This window comes from Mya arenaria, chromosome 10 (genome assembly GCF_026914265.1).
Source record: "Mya arenaria isolate MELC-2E11 chromosome 10, ASM2691426v1".
Taxonomy (NCBI): Eukaryota; Metazoa; Mollusca; class Bivalvia; order Myida; family Myidae; genus Mya; species Mya arenaria.
In genome coordinates this window covers 71,606,928-71,624,170 of record NC_069131.1, presented here as the reverse complement: position 1 = coordinate 71,624,170, position 17,243 = coordinate 71,606,928, and the positions used below count along the sequence as shown (strand labels likewise).

The window sequence follows — 17,243 nt, the reverse complement described above, 5'->3', positions numbered from 1 at the left end:
AATATGATTGATGCATTGACTCAAAATTGTTCAGTAACAGTGTCAGTGGCTTCCCGTTGGCCGTGTGGTTTTGATTCACTGCCAAATAGTATTGTACTGAGAAGGCGGGCCCGGTTCAACTCGAAAATCGCTAGAATATTTTTCAACTGTAAAGCATCTGGTACTTTGCGGAACCAATGAAACTGCCTCATCAATTATTCATGATTACGAGATTTTCGTAGCCAAATTGCCCACGGTACACAACGAAGCATTGCGTACTGTGTATCGGAGGTATCCGACGATGACGGCAGTTATATGCCACCATATTAACTAACTGTTTTGTGTTTGAATAACTTAAGTGAATAGTGGATAAATGCATTCTAATCAAAAGCCTAATTGTTTTTAACACACTTATATAAATGTATATTAATATACAAAAAGGTAAAATATGTTATATAAATTCCCGAAATTACACGTGGACATATCCGCGGTGCCACCCAGTGTACTCCTAATTTCTAACTCAATGATATTAGGTTATCAGATTCACATATTTCTATTGTCCAAATATTATCATGGGCGGTATTAAAGGGACTCGCCCATGGTTGGTAAAATCTGGGAGTTTGTTATTGGTCCAAGGTAAAATGCACATTTTTCTTTACGAAAAAAAGGTTGGCAAACCATAAGAAGTAATAAAACTAAAATACCCAAAGCTTGAAACCTTGAGCAAATGCTGATATTTGCTCATATACCGTCTTTGAAGACTAATATTTTCAATACCGTAACTAACGGGTTTAACGATTACAGCGAAACCATTCAGGATGTGTGATTGGTTGACTGACATTATCACGTGATGTTAACAATGTATGATCAAATTGTCAAAGTTTCCAGACCTTTTGTTTATGTCCTGATGGCCTAGTTTTTTTTCTTGAAGTTTACCGGCGTGAGTTCGCACCCCAATAAAACCAAAATAATTTTACTTTTTAAAATGTAATTGATTTTTTCCCATCAATTTCGATATCAAAGAGTAAAATAATGATAAAATAAGTGTTTTCAAATTCGTAACCGGAAAAACTAATTTCTGGCCCGAAAACATAAGCGAGTACCTTTAACGGTCAACAAGTAGTATTACTCGATTACTCTTGAGGCTTATCTGTTTCCCGGCTTTAGATGCTCTTGTTTTATCCTACAGCGTACTACATTTCGGCCAGTTTTGATGTAGTTTGTTTAAACCTGGATTTCAATAGGGTTTAATTTGCAAAATTCACAATGTCAGCTTTAAAAAACGCTGCCATAGGAGTAAGGAATACTAACTTTAGCAGGTTTGAGTTTTGCCCTTTCCATTAAATGTTTCTGTAATGAATATAACAAGTGTAGATTTATTTGTACATGCATGATCAAAGGTTTAAAAATCTATTTTAATACTTTCAATGAGAACGCGGTTAACATACACTATATATCTAGGATTTAATGAGCCGTGACAATTGATGCCGTTCATAGAAGTTTTAGTACAGTTATAATAAACACGCTTTTAAAAAAAACGTGCAGTCCAGTACTAACACAATATGAGATGCTTGCTATGCTATAATTTGCTATCGAACAATTTTTTTATCGATATGAAACGAACTCTGTAACTGAACGTTGTTATGTAAAATATTCATAAACGTAAAAATTGAGTACTGCGTAGCGCTACAAAACGTTCGTTAGTCTATGGACTAATCATTACCATACTGCATGCTAAGCATTTTTTTATCATATTTTATGTAAAGCTGAAATAATATGCTACTCACGATAAGGTTTAAGTATGCTGTTATCATGACTGCTAGATACACATGTACTTGCTGCGCGTTCTTGGTGAATATATGTAGATGAATAAATGGAATACAAAGTTTTGGTTGTATTTTATCTTACACAAACTCCAAGCATTTAACATATGCATCATGTATATTAACCCCTCTGCATCCTGTTATCATATAATAATATTCTAATATTCTGTTTCAGATGCTTGCTGTCAGCTTTGCAAAAAGTATCCCAGCATGGATCAGGTAATAACAATCAATGGTATTTAAGCCATCTTTTGATTAAAAGGGCATACCTTTGTATAGGTTTTTAAATTTCGGTCGGTCGGTGCGCCCCTCTTTTGATTAAAAGAGCACACATGTGTATAGGTTTTTAAATTTCGGTCGGTCGGTGCGCCCCTCTTTTGATTAAAAGAGCACACATGTGTATAGGTTTTTAAATTTCGGTCGGTCGGTGCGCCCCTCTTTTGATAAAAAGGGCACACATGTGTATAGGTTTTTAAATTTCGGTCGGTCGGTGCGCCCCTCTTTTGATAAAAAGGGCATACATGTGTATAGGTTTTTAAATTTCGGTCGGTCGGTGCGCCCCTCTTTTGATAAAAAGGGCATACATGTGTATAGGTTTTTAAATTTCGGTCGGTCGGTGCGCCCCTCTTTTGATAAAAAGGGCACACATGTGTATAGGTTTTTAAATTTTGGTCGGTCGGTGCGCCCCTCTTTTGATAAAAAGGGCACACATGTGTATAGGTTTTTAAATTTCGGTCGGTCGGTGCGCCCCTCTTTTGATAAAAAGGGCATACATGTGTATAGGTTTTTAAATTTCGGTCGGTTGGTGCGCCCCTCTTTTGATTAAAAGAGCACACATGTGTATAGGTTTTTAAATTTCGGTCGGTCGGTGCGCCCCTCTTTTGATAAAAGGGCATACATGTGTATAGGTTTTTAAAGTTCGGTCGGTCGGTGGTATCTCTACCTTATGAGACGATAGTAGACCACAGTAAATCTTCACAAATGATTTAATATTTTTGCGTTATCAGCTATTAAATAGAAGGCTACAATCTTGTTTTCAGTAATTAATATTATCCATAAATGCATGATTTAGTATTTAGTTAATGGTATATCACTCAAAATTTATGTTTGCTATACATATGTATGTAATGATTTTGAAAGAGAGTGTCACTTTAAGTGATCAAAAGATCAAGGTCACAGTCTTATTAACACCTTGTCAGCACAGTAAAGAAAAAAGACCTAAGCACCGCGAAACTTTAGTCTGCACAATAGCTCAAAGGTTCAAGTTCATGGACTTCAGTCTTAGGTCCGCTTAATAATTCGAGAACGATTTGTCGTATGTCCATGACACTTCAGTTACAGATTACCCTTGACCAAATGACGACCACATTGATGTTCTGGTCAGTACGTCAATGATCAGTATCTCGATTGATAGTCTTATGAACATTTTGTCCACACATTAACTCTAGACCCGTCTTACCTAGGACATTGACTCTTCAGCGGTATGTTGCGGCTGACCATCAGCTGAACCCTTTTATTTATGAGTTCAGTGGGTCATAGGTCAAGGTCATGTACAGCGATTTTATGAAACATTTGTCCACGCAATAACAGTTGGATCTAGGACAGGTAGCCCTTGACTACCAGATAATCCCTGTTGATTTTGACCTCATTTGCTCAAAGGTCACGGCAAACAGTCTTACTCCACCCAATAACTCGGGAATGTTGTAATCTAGGATCATGAAACTTTAGTGGTAGGTTGCCATTGACCAGGCGATGACCCTCATTGATTTTGAGATCAGTTTGTCAAAGGTTATGGTCAGCTGTAGTATGCAAACTTTGTTCGAACATTAACTCGAGAACCGTACATTTATCAGATCGAACACGAGATGTGCATGTACTTTTAGTCATAGCCACAAGTGTAGTGGCCGTATACGCGCATTGTCATTCATTCTTAGAGTAATAACCAAGAATGGGTTTTCAGCTTTGTTTACTTTGTTCGCACAGCCCCATACAGCAGCGGCGGTGGAACGGCGGTTGAGAAGGAGTACGCCTTGGAAATGGCCTGCTCTAACATCCGGTATGGCGCAGGCGTAACCCGCGAGGTTGGCATGGTGAGTGTTATATTTGTATGTGAGTCCAGTATCCGTGCAGAAGAGACGGGCCGGGTTCGCGAGTAAAGAGTACGCTTTTCGAATAGCCTGCTCTTACATTCGGTACGGAAAGGACATCCCACACAAAGCCGGCATAGTGAGAAGTATGTCGCGAGTTCAGCGTAAAAATGAGATAATTTTAAATAAATAATAAGCAAATCAATCTAAGTAGCTGTAAAATGTTCTGCCTCTGGTGAAAACTATCAAATTCCTTAAATCTCTAATCTTGTGAAAAAGGCTTTAAAATATCTTACTTTTTTGACGGTGTATCTTGGCTTCATATATTTAGCTTTTTTCCAAAGTAAGAAGTTCCAAAGAAACCATATTATTATTTATTTGTCTGCTTCAAGGATTGCGAAAACTTCGGCGCCCGGAAGGTGATGGTAGTGACCGACAAGCGTCTGTCGAAGATGAAGCCAGTGCAGACGGTTCTCCAGGCGCTTGACGAACAGAAGATCGGATACCAGCTGTACGACGATGTCCGGGTTGAGCCCACAGACGAGAGGTAAGCTCATGGGCGAGTTACGCTAGCATAGAGTACCACATAGCGCTATATGAAAAACCACATTACCTAGACAACGATCTGAGGTAACGACTGGGGCGAGTTGCGCTAGCATAGAGTATCACATGTAGCTATATGAGAGACCTCCGTACACCTGAGGTAATGGCCGGGGCGAGTTGCGCTAGCGTGAAGTATCCCTTTAAAAAGGAGTGTTTTCTTTTAATTCCCGTAGTGTGTCATTTTCATTCATCAGAGGTTTGGCAATGATAAATCCTAGGCCTAACATCATCGCTCTGGTGTATGAGAATGGAAGTGTGTCTGGCAAGACTCGTTTGAGAATTCACAATTACTTCCCTTTGTTTACATGTTCTATTTCCATGCTAGCGCGCTTCATGGAAATTGCTCGCGTGCATACATCATAAACGCAAGAAAAAATGCTATCAATCATTAAATATATACAATTAAAGAAAAGGTAAATTAATGTATTTTATTCGAGTTTAATATATTTTACCCATTTCGTGTGCGACAGGGGAACAAATATATATATTCCCATGTACATTCATTTTAAGGACTTAAAATCTAAGTAACATATGTACATTTTTGGGTTTATCATATGTCAGTATCAAATGTCATTGCACAGTTATGATAATATTCAATACATAACGTCATTGATAATTTATTAAATAGATCACATATGTAGTTGTACAGTCACTTTCATTTTACTTTTCTATTGGCGACCATTTGGCAGAACAAATCTTCCAAAACAACCTGAAGCCTATCAAACAATGCTTACATTTCGATTGGCTGATCTGTTGAAAAATTAAAGCTTATAAAACATAGCCGTAATTGTGAAACACTTACAAAATACTGCTTTTGATGAGGACACCAAAATGTTCCGTGAAAAACAAAACACCCTTTGTTCGTCTTGTGTATAGTTAGATTCATATGATCTTGTGTATATTTAGATTCATATGATCAAATGAAAATAAATAAGAATGATCAAATCTCATTTTCAAGTCAAGCTGGATCAAAAGCAGTTAAACCGTCAATACAATCTTTTATCTGGCTGTGATTGTAGCTTCATGATGACAGAAGTTTACTTTGTGCAATCAAACAAATTTATTCATCTGCAATGCAGTTAACTGATTTATCATGATATTTTTTGGTTATAATACATGTTAAATTAAAAACCACAACACTTCTTCATTTGTAGCGCATTTAGCTATTTTAACATTCAATATTCATGTTATATGAATCTTAGAATTAGCAATCGCCATACTGTAGCCTTACTGCACCACCCTTTCATTTTGAAAACCTGGCTAAAACCTTACTGAGGGCATATGTATGTGAAATACTACATTTCAAATTTGTAACCATGGCAACAAAAGAACACATTGATAAAAAATAAAAATAAAAAATCTCTTAACACAAGCTACTAAAAGATAAATTCCCATAGCATGCTTCTTGTTTTAATTTTTTTCTGATCTTACGCTAGAACATCATACTAATGCGAAAAACAATATTGTTTTGTCACAGTATTTCGTAATCTACGCTGTTTTACCATTCCATGATCATATGATTACTATTTTATATGCAAAAGTTTTGCAACTAAAACGATTTAAGTTGCTTTAAGGTTTTATAGAAATCCATAGTAACATTAATTGATAAATGTTTTTGATGTTGTCATAACACTTTTTCCCTTCATATGTGTAAGTGTGTTTTTAAACTATTCGTTTAATGTGTTTTATAAAATGTGAAAAATCATTTGTCTTTATGTTTATAAATGCCTCAATATTGCAAGCAATATCTGGTTATTTTTCATGTATTCTAGTTAAACGAACATTGCCATATCAACGCCAAAAGTTGAGATATTCTGATGTTCCTTCCCCTGAAATACTCCTAAGATAATAGTGCTTCGGGTTCAGTAAAAAACCCTAAACTCTGATATTTCCACCGTAGGTGCCATTTTTACAGGCGTCGTTACAATGAAAGTTTTATGGGTCTGTTTGTGATACTACCTTTTCGTAAACATTTTTCAGTTTTAAAGAATGTATCGACTTCGCGAAGGAAGGCAACTTTGACCTGTTTCTCGCGGTGGGTGGGGGAAGTGTGATTGATACGGCCAAAGCGGCCAACCTCTACTCCACCAAACCGGAAGCGGAACTTCTCGACTTTGTCAACGCCCCCATCGGGAAGGGGATGCCCGTCGAACACAAGCTGAAACCACTCATTGCTGGTAACGATCATGATCTTGAAGCTCATTCATTGCCAATTCATCCAGACTGGTCTGATTTTTTTTTTGGCGAAATGATGAATTGGCTGCCATTCAGATGGTTTGGGGGTACATATTTTATTAAAACTTTAACGTGTTTCTGACAAAATGGCGCCCTATTTGTTTTACATATATGTACTATTACGATTCGTATCATCCCTGCTCATTCAATCACTTATTTGAATGTTCAAACTGACGAACTCCCTCATTCGAGTTATGGTAGAAAATGTATAATCATACTTTAACCTATTCAGCCGCATCTTTGATGTCTTGCATCAAATTTCGTCTTGTATTAAGTATGGAGTAATGCACGAGCAATGTATGTAGTAGTGTCCGTTTTTTTCTCCAGTGCCGACCACGGCGGGTACAGGCAGTGAGACAACGGGGACGACTGTATTCGACTACCTTCCGATGAAAGCCAAGACAGGTAAGAGCGTTTTGCATAGAAGATGTCGCTTTATGCGCAATATCCGTTATGACGCATTCTGATATATCACATGGCAATAACGCGCTCCGATATATCGCGACTTACGTTAACACGTGACAATATAACTCGACGCGATAATGCGCCGGTATACTGCGGCGCGACTATAAGGCGATTCGATATACCAGTGTGTGTGTATACCACGTGATAAATTACGTCATAAATGACTCATCGGAAGGTCATATTTTGCTTCGAATGATGAATTTAAACAAAGATAACTTCACTATTTTTTACCATTTTAAATGAAACATAGCACAGTCTACTCCGCTTACGGAGCTCCTTTAAAACTCTGGTAAAAGACCGAAGGCGGGGCTCCTTAAGCGACATCGAATGCCCTTTGTTTCATTTAAAATTGTGAAATAAAAGAAAAGTTATCTTTGTTTAAAGTCTTCATTTTAAGCAAAAATGTTGCCTTCCGACGTAGCATATATGACGTAATTTATCACATGGTATACACACACTGTATACCGCAGGTCTCGATTATGCGTTTTGATTGACCGCGGTCTGCGATGAAACGTCCTGGTACATTCCTGATCGCCATACCGCTTTCCAAAACACCTTTGATGACGATAAAGCATTCCGATATATGGAGGGCCATGATTCGATTTACCGCGAGCCTTGATTCCATTTACCGCCAGCCGTGATTTGAAATACCGATTCTATAAACCGCGGGACGTGATTCGATATACAGAACCAATATGCCGCGGTCCGTGATTCGATATACCGCGAGCTACGATTCGTAAACCTCGTGCCATCATTTAATATACCACGTACCGTGAATCGAAATATTGCGTGTCATGATTCGATATACCATGGGCCATGATTCGATATACTAGTACCTCGAGACTTGATTTGATATACCGCCGGCCGTGAGTGACTTTATTGCAGGCCGTGATTAGGTATACCCCGGTTGGTGATTCGATATACCACGTGCCGTGCTTTGATAAACAGATTCAATATACTGTGGGCCGTTCTTCAATATACCACGAATTATTTATGCAATATTTTATCAACGCTCGTATTGTGCGATCGATATTTGGAATCCTTGATACTTAGTTGTAATGAGACTAATAACTTTTACCCTATCCTCATTTAGTTTTACAGGTTTAATTTCTAATCATATGTCTGAGGCAGGTAGGTAAGTACCGAACGCTTGTTAAAGTGATGGCACCAAAGTGTATTTTCCTGTTCATGTATGCATCGTAGGCTTGTTGGAGTGATGGCAACATAGTGTGTTTTCCTGTTCATGTAGGTATCGTAGACTTGTTGAAGTGATGACAACATAGTGTGTTTTCCTGTTCATGTAGGTATCGTAGACTTGTTGAAGTGATGACAACATAGTGTGTTTTCTTGTTCATGTAGGTATCGTAGACTTGTTGGAGTGATGACAACATAGTGTGTTTTCTTGTTCATGTAGGTATCGTAGACTTGTTGAAGTGATGACAACATAGTGTGTTTTCCTGTTCATGTAGGTATCGTAGGCTTGTTGAAGTGATGGCAACATAGTGTGTTTTCCTGTTCATGTAGGTATCGTAGGCTTGTTGAAGTGATGGCAACATAGTGTGTTTTCCTGTTCATGTAGGTATCGTAGGCTTGTTGGAGTGATGGCAACATAGTGTGTTTTTCTGTTCACGTAGGTATCGTAGACTTGTTGGAGTGATGACAACATAGTGTGTTTTCTTGTTCATGTAGGTATCGTAGACTTGTTGAAGTGATGACAACATAGTGTGTTTTCTTGTTCATGTAGGTATCGTAGACTTGTTGGAGTGATGACAACATAGTGTGTTTTCTTGTTCATGTAGGTATCGTAGACTTGTTGGAGTGATGACAACATAGTGTGTTTTCTTGTTCATGTAGGTATCGTAGACTTGTTGAAGTGATGGCAACATAGTGTGTCTTCCTGTTCATGTAGGTATCGTAGGCTTGTTGAAGTGATGGCAACATAGTGTGTTTTCCTGTTCATGTAGGTATCGTAGGCTTGTTGAAGTAATGGCGGCATAGTGTGTTTTCCTGTTCATGTAGGTATCGTAGGCTTGTTGAAGTGATGGCAACATAGTGTGTTTTCTTGTTCATGTAGGTATCGTAGGCTTGTTGAAGTAATGGCGGCATAGTGTGTTTTCCTGTTCATGTAGGTATCGTAGGCTTGTTGAAGTGATGGCAACATAGTGCGTTTTCCTGTTCAGGTAGGTATTGTGGCACACAGTGTGTTTTCCTGTTCATGTAGGTATCGTAGGCTTGTTGAAGTAATGGCGGCATAGTGTGTTTTCCTGTTCATGTAGGTATCGTAGGCTTGTTGAAGTAATGGCGGCATAGTGTGTTTTCCTGTTCATGTAGGTATCGTAGGCTTGTTGAAGTGATGGCAACATAGTGTGTTTTCCTGTTCATGTAGGTATCGTAGGCTTGTTGAAGTGATGGCAACATAGTGTGTTTTCCTGTTCATGTAGGTATCGTAGGCTTGTTGAAGTGATGGCAACATAGTGCGTTTTCCTGTTCAGGTAGGTATTGTGGCACATAGTGTGTTTTCCTGTTCATGTAGGTATCGTAGGCTTGTTGAAGTAATGGCGGCATAGTGTGTTTTCCTGTTCATGTAGGTATCGTAGGCTTGTTGAAGTGATGGCAACATAGTGTGTCTTCCTGTTCATGTAGGTATCGTAGGCTTGTTGGAGTGATGGCAACATAGTGTGTTTTCTTGTTCATGTAGGTATCGTAGACTTGTTGGAGTGATGGCAACATAGTGTGTCTTCCTGTTCATGTAGGTATCGTAGGCTTGTTGAAGTGATGGCAACATAGTGTGTTTTCCTGTTCATGTAGGTATCGTAGGCTTGTTGAAGTGATGGCAACATAGTGTGTTTTCCTGTTCATGTAGGTATCGTAGACTTGTTGAAGTGATGGCAACATAGTGTGTCTTCCTGTTCATGTAGGTATCGTAGGCTTGTTGGAGTGATGGCAACATAGTGTGTTTTCCTGTTCATGTAGGTATCTTAGGCTTGTTGAAGTGATGGCAACATAGTGCGTTTTCCTGTTCAGGTAGGTATTGTGGCACACAGTGTGTTTTCCTGTTCATGTAGGTATCGTAGGCTTGTTGAAGTAATGGCGGCATAGTGTGTTTTCCTGTTCATGTAGGTATCGTAGGCTTGTTGAAGTGATGGCAACATAGTGCGTTTTCCTGTTCAGGTAGGTATTGTGGCACACAGTGTGTTTTCCTGTTCATGTAGGTATCGTAGGCTTGTTGAAGTAATGGCGGCATAGTGTGTTTTCCTGTTCATGTAGGTATCGTAGGCTTGTTGAAGTGATGGCAACATAGTGTGTCTTCCTGTTCATGTAGGTGTCGTAGGCTTGTTGAAGTGATGGCAACATAGTGTGTGTTCCTGTTCATGTAGGTGTCGTAGGCTTGTTGAAGTGATGGCAACATAGTGTGTCTTCCTGTTCATGTTGGTGTCGCGAGTCGTGCTTCACAGCATTGGGCCATATTCATACTAAAGATTACTAAAGATGTTTTAAAACTAAGAATAGGAAAATAATAAAGACAATGATCCAATTATCGAGGCGTATGAATAAATTTTGATGACAAATAGAGTTCATTTCAAATATTCGTTGTAAAAAAATAAAAAAGAATGACGAAGTATTTTTACTTAAATATGAATACGACCCCTGATTTTTTCATAATTATATCGTAGGCTTGTTGAAGATATGGCAACATAGTTATTTTTTCTGTTCATGTAGGTATCGCGAATCGTGCTCTACGTCCTGACCTCGGCATCGTGGACCCCGACCATCTGATTACGGCACCGGAACGCGTCACCTGTTACACCGGGATTGACGTTCTGTGGTACGTTCCTGCCACCAATTTACCTGACGAGAGTGTTGGAACCTTTTGACGTACATTTTTATACTTATTCGTTTCAGCTCAATTAATTTTAGCGTGACAGCTGATAGCTGATATGAATCAGACTCGAATCCGTTCCCTGGTAAAAACCAGTACATGTGTACTTTTTGAGGGACGATGAGAAAGTACCCTTATTGGGGGAACGCACTCTCGACCTCTTTGATGAGAGACGGGAACCTTTTTCCGCTGAAATACTCTCAACCTGGTGGGTATCAAACCCGCAACATTATGGTTGAGAGGCTGACACCACCAGGCAACTCACCCTTGGCGACGTGTCTTTTAGGACGGTCATTCCTTTAAAATACAAATTTGAATTCCTTACTAGTTGTAATACACATATTGTGAACTGTTATCTTTAATACGCATGCCATTAGGATGAAATTCAGGCATTAAGCAGAGGGGTAATGGACATGTATTTGGCACAAATCTTGCTATATTTTTAGCATTAAAATCTCTAATAACAGCTGGCTTAGTTTCCGAAGCCTTTTACCAGCGTATATAAGTTTTAAAATCCACTGCATGTTCAACGGAAGTTTACATTTCAACATCTCTCTATTGACGTTCAGCCACGCAATCGAGTCCTACACGGCCAAACCCTACACCGAACGGACTCCACGACCTGCGAACCCGAAACTGCGGCCCTCCTACCAAGGATGTAACCCTATCAGCGACATCTGGTCACTGTTCGCATTGAACCTCACGTCCAAGTACATCAAACGGTCAGTAGTTTACCACATAGCAGGGAAGGGATGATTTGCAATGATGAAAGCATAGAGTATAATCCTAGCTTGTCTTTCTGGGACAACATGCTGAGGACAACGAAGCGCGCTCTTAAAAAACATGAAAGCACATTGACCTTGGGTTCGGATATATTTTTAATAGTCCACGGAAAAAACACAATCACATGGTGCAAAGAGTGAAATTTTCGGTAAAATGTTAAAAAAAATAAAAGTGAGAATTTCTGAAATTTGGAAATAACGGTGTCTAATTTTGCAATAAAATTACCAGAATTACTGAATTTAATAGATATTACAGTATAATATACATAAAGTATAGAAGCAACGTATTTTGTGAAAGATGATTTTTAGGATAAAATGTTTGAAACATTAAATGGAAATGAGAATGTCTGGAATTTGCCATCAACTTTGTCAGATTTTGCAATAACATTACCAGAGTTACTGTATATAAATAGGTATTATATTGTAATATAGAAACTACTTAATTATGTGAAATGTGATTTTTGGGGTAAATTGTTTGAAAACGTAAATGAAAATGAGAATTTCTGGAATTTGCCAATAATTTTGTCAAATGTTGCAATAAAATTACCAGAATCACTGTATCTAAAAGATATTGTTCTTCAGTATAAGATACCTTTAGTAAAGAAACCACATATTTTGTGAAATGTGATTTTTGGGGTAAAATGTTCGAAATATAATTAAAATTAGAATTTATAAGTATGACTATGAAAAGAGATTCCTACATAATTCCGAAACACTAGGTTGTTAATGTTGTAAAACATGTTTTTGGAGCAACGTATAATGTGGACGACTTCGAAGCACGCTCCGCCATGCTTCTTGCAAGCGTTGTGGTGACGTACATACCTTGGAACACATGTATATTCTGTTCTATTATGTTCTGTTCTATTATAACGCATGAAAACACGAGTCAACACCAACGTTTTGTGTTTCTAGGGCGACGTTTAATGCTGACGACTATGAGGCGCGCTCCGCCATGCACCTCGCTAGCACGTACGCCGGTATCGGCTTCGGCAACGCCGGATGTCATCTCTGGTAACTGCTTCCGGTTACAAAAAGTGTTATTGCAAGTGAATCCTATATGTCAAATTTGAATAATTAGAAAAATGATAATGAACGGCTCTTTGATGTAACGCAATGCGACCATGTCTGTGTTAAATTGACCTCCGGTATACAAAAATTTAATACGAAGTTAAAAATGATGTATGCCTTTGTAGGCAGACGATTTATTTACCATTTCTACATTGCGTCTTTGCGCATATAATATGTTAACACATAAAGTTTAAGCAACTTGCTGAATCAACGTCATGGTGTTTATCCGATCATGTTTTTCAGCCATGGTATGTCGTACCCTATTTCCGGTAACGTGGGCACATATATGGCGGAAGGCTACGAGCAGGATCTGCCACTTATTGTAAGTGTTCGTATGTTTGCATAGGGGTGGGGGTCTTGTAGAAAGTTTATGAGTAGTGGTCACGTGTCAACGTCTTTCATTCATGATGTAAGCTCGGCACGTGACTGGCTGAGGCCATGTCCCTACATTGTGAGTAGACGCTTGTTTAGGTTGCCGCTGCGTGCATGACGCCTGTAGGGGGTTGTAGACCTATATGGAACTCGTGTTGTCTGAAGTCGTCTTCCGCGGAGTTAAACGTTAATGTCCGTTCTCTTCATTAATCATTTATTTTCCAATCTTTATCAAACTTGGTTACACTGTTTGTTGACTAAGTTCGATCAACAGGCACTATTAACTCGCCTACTTATGGCACTTGGATGGACTTTGACCAAAGGATTTACTTTGTCCTAAATTGATTTTGTCTGCTCTTGAACTTTGAGTATTTCTTGTCCAATCACACCGAACCATGTAAAAATGTTTTAAGACATATTATCTTAACTGAGTTTGACCAACAGCCAGATCACACTATTAATTCCACAGTCATGGTCCTTGAATTGACAAAGTTTGACAAAAATCTCATTGTCCGCTCTCTTACCTGAGCAGTTCTTAGCCAATCTTTACCAAACTCGGTTACAGTGTTTAAGGGCGTACTATCTCAACTGAGTTCGATCAACATTCCGACGTTATTATTTACTCTGGAGTTATGGTCTTTGAATTGTAAAATAAAAATCAGACTTTTCCTAACTAATGCATTTCTTTTTCAACGCTTACCATAAGCGGTCATGTTTATAAGGATTTTATCTCAACTGATTTCAATAAACAACACCACCACGCTATTCACTTCATTCCAGCTTTTGTCAAACTTTATCAAATTAACCTTATATGCTCCTTTACTTATTTAATTCTTATGCAAGCAAGGTTTGTAGGCTCACAACATTGTGCAAATTTGATGACCTTTCAGATTGCGGAAATCAAGTTGGATTTTTTTTTTCAAATTTGACTATCTCTGTATATATTGCATTGATGTTCGAACTAATCAAGTTCAATAGTAAAACATACCACTAGTCAACAGAGAAACATATGAATATTAAAACATATGCTCTAGTTACACCAGTCCTACTCATATTCAATAATCGTTTATCATTTTCCATTCCACGAATTGGGCGCTCCAGGCAGGCACATATTCAATTTACGGAACTGTAGTTATTTTATTGAAATGAGACTTTTGTTTAAGAAATATTGATATTAAAGGAATTGGATGGCACGGGGTGTTTAAAACATGCTTTGGTTCCTATCTTATTTGTTGTTATTTTCCAGCCACATGGCTTATCAGTGGTTGTGTCCGCTCCGGCTGTGTTCGAGTTCACCGCACCCGCGTGTCCAGAGCGCCACTTGGAGGCCGCGAAAGCACTAGGTATTGTCGTCTGCTTTCCTCTTAATGAAAAATCATCATAGCAGAAAAAATATGACAATTTAAATATAAAGATTTTATTTCGACATTCGGAAAAACGTCGTAGTTTCTTCCCATCCCGATATGTAATAGATTCTTCGCTAGAACTGTCCATACTGTCCTAACTGTTCACCAATAGTCACCATGTTATCGCACCTAGCAATCTGATTCGGTATTTATCAAGTTCCGTCAGGCGCTTTTTAAAGTGGCAACATAGCACTTTGCTGAAATAGTTGATACCGAATTTCGACCAAAAGCTTTAACTTTTCTGTATAGAACAATGAAATCTGGTGGTGGGAAACGCTCACGAGGCCGTGGCATATGAAGAAACGGTGTATATTGTCAAAGGTCATGCTGAGAAATATCCCATGTTAGGCATCGAACCCACACCATCATGCATGAGAGGCGTACCCCTATACCAACAGATAACTCGCATTTACTGTTTGACCAAGTGAGAGACGGTCATATCCGCATGCGGTGGACCTGTTCGACAATATGTTATTTTTGTTAGGCGCTGATGTGAGCGGCGTGCGGAACGAGGACGCGGGTCGTCTGCTGTCGGACGTTCTCCGAAAGTTGATGTCGGAACTTAAGGTGCCGAACGGACTCCGTGCGCTCGGGTACAAACCGGACTGCGTCCCCACTATGGTCGCCGGCGCCATGCCACAGGTACGCTACTAAGGTTGATTTAATAAATGGTGATTATTTTGTCGGACAGTTTAACATACGACTTAAGCAAATTGGAAACAGTGTTGTTTAGTTATACACAAACATCTTAACGAACAGTAAATATAATTTTATTCAATTTTAAATTAATACGTAGCGCATGTACTGGTTCACACGGTTTCTCTCGATTTTTTACCTTATAAACAGTCAATAGATTATTTATAGGATAACAACGAGAGGGACCTCTTAGTTTTTGTTAGGGACAGTCCCAATCCCGTTTTAATATTCCTGTTACCCTGTAAAATCCTACTTCAGCAATTCCAGTATAATTGTTGTTGTTTCTACAAATGCTACTTTGGGCTGAAATGAAGCTCTTAAATAGGAAAACTTACAGTTTTCTCTGTTAATGAGCAATTTATCAGCAATATTAAAATCGCACCAGGCTGCGCTATACTTCTCTCAGTGGAGGGTATCCATAATAACCACTCAACAGAATGGAATTTATTTCACCCAAAATATTCGTTTAAATAGTTTAATCGTATTTAATTATAAATAATAAACAGACGATGTATACATATTTTCGACAAACAATATTATTGTACAATTGGGTTGGGCCACAAGTTATGACAAGATTAGAAATTGGCCCTCCCCGAAAATATTCGTTTAAATGGAGTAATACGTTTAATTTTATAGAACATAAAAGGAAACAACATATTATTTTGTCAACCAGGAACATTTTTTTTAATTTCTACAGTGAGCGCACTATTGATACAAGAAAAGTTATTTTACATAAGCTACTCACCAGCTCGAAGAGGTATTTTCCGCCATTGCGCTAATCAAATAACATATCAATATTGCAACACAGAAACTGGCAGATAGTAGTTGCATAAAGATAAAATTTAATTAAAATAGCTTTGGCAAAATAACAAGAAATAGATAGAGCATTTTAAACACACGAGCATATTGCAAATTATCACTTACTAGAAAGTGTGTTTATTAAAAATATACTATCAAGATTATTTAGATATTACTGCTTATGTCAGAAATTAATATTAAAAATATATTTTGAACTAAAATCCAAGTTCAAATAATATTAAGACAAAAGCAGATTGCCAAATGAAATACAAAAAAACCCAGCGCAAAGCACATGCATTCTCATCCATCAGAGGCTCAATAATGATAGCATCACCGCTCTGGAGTACGAGAATGACCACATATGGTATTGGAAAAATACATACATATGAGGAAAATGTGACAAATGAAAATGTTTAAAATTTGATAAGAAAAAAGAGAGCAATTTTCCTTTTAGTTTTAGATATCCACTTAGCTGTTTTATGGAAACAGCCGCAGGCATCTACACTATTAGTACAATTGTTGTTAATTGAACTATCAGATGAAGTTGGCAAAGTTTAATTGTGGATCTAATACACTAAATCGTTAATTATTACAATCCCATTGGCCAACATAATCTTGGTTTCGCTTCAGCATCGGTTGATCAAGCTGTCTCCACGCGAAGTGCACGAAGATCAAATGGCCGAACTGTTCGAGAACTCGATGACCATCTACTAGCACGTGCTTATGACGTCATGATATAGCACGTGATTCAAACGTCATTTGCTTGCATCACGTTTCCACGTGCTGTGAGGGGACATATTGAGTGACAATATAATTTCATAATTGCGCCTTGCGTTGTTTATATAAGGTGAAATTTCCTTTCGAACAAGGATTGTTGTTTATAGAATATGACGAGCTCCTAAACATGAAAATAATATTCTTCTTTGTAAATATCATAAATCTAGTCCAAAAAATCATGCACTTATTGTTCAATGTTATATATGGAACATGTATTTGTCAATATATTTCCCAAGAAATAAACGTGTGTTTTTATGATTAAAATAACACTG

At 38.1% G+C, this 17,243-nt stretch overlaps 1 protein-coding gene across 1 annotated transcript; it reads left to right on the top strand.

The window, feature by feature from the left end:
- The first annotated feature begins 1,118 nt into the window (after window positions 1–1,118).
- Window positions 1,119–17,232, top strand: LOC128205888 (hydroxyacid-oxoacid transhydrogenase, mitochondrial-like). Its single transcript, XM_052907933.1, has 13 exons — window positions 1,119–1,298; window positions 1,978–2,021; window positions 3,786–3,892; window positions 4,282–4,436; window positions 6,473–6,669; window positions 7,055–7,132; window positions 10,913–11,018; window positions 11,642–11,794; window positions 12,767–12,865; window positions 13,166–13,244; window positions 14,541–14,637; window positions 15,185–15,342; window positions 16,825–17,232. Exons 1-13 carry the CDS (start codon window positions 1,246–1,248, stop codon window positions 16,906–16,908), a joined length of 1,410 nt encoding a protein of 469 aa, XP_052763893.1. The 5' UTR covers window positions 1,119–1,245; the 3' UTR covers window positions 16,909–17,232.
- The last annotated feature ends 11 nt before the right edge of the window (window positions 17,233–17,243 follow it).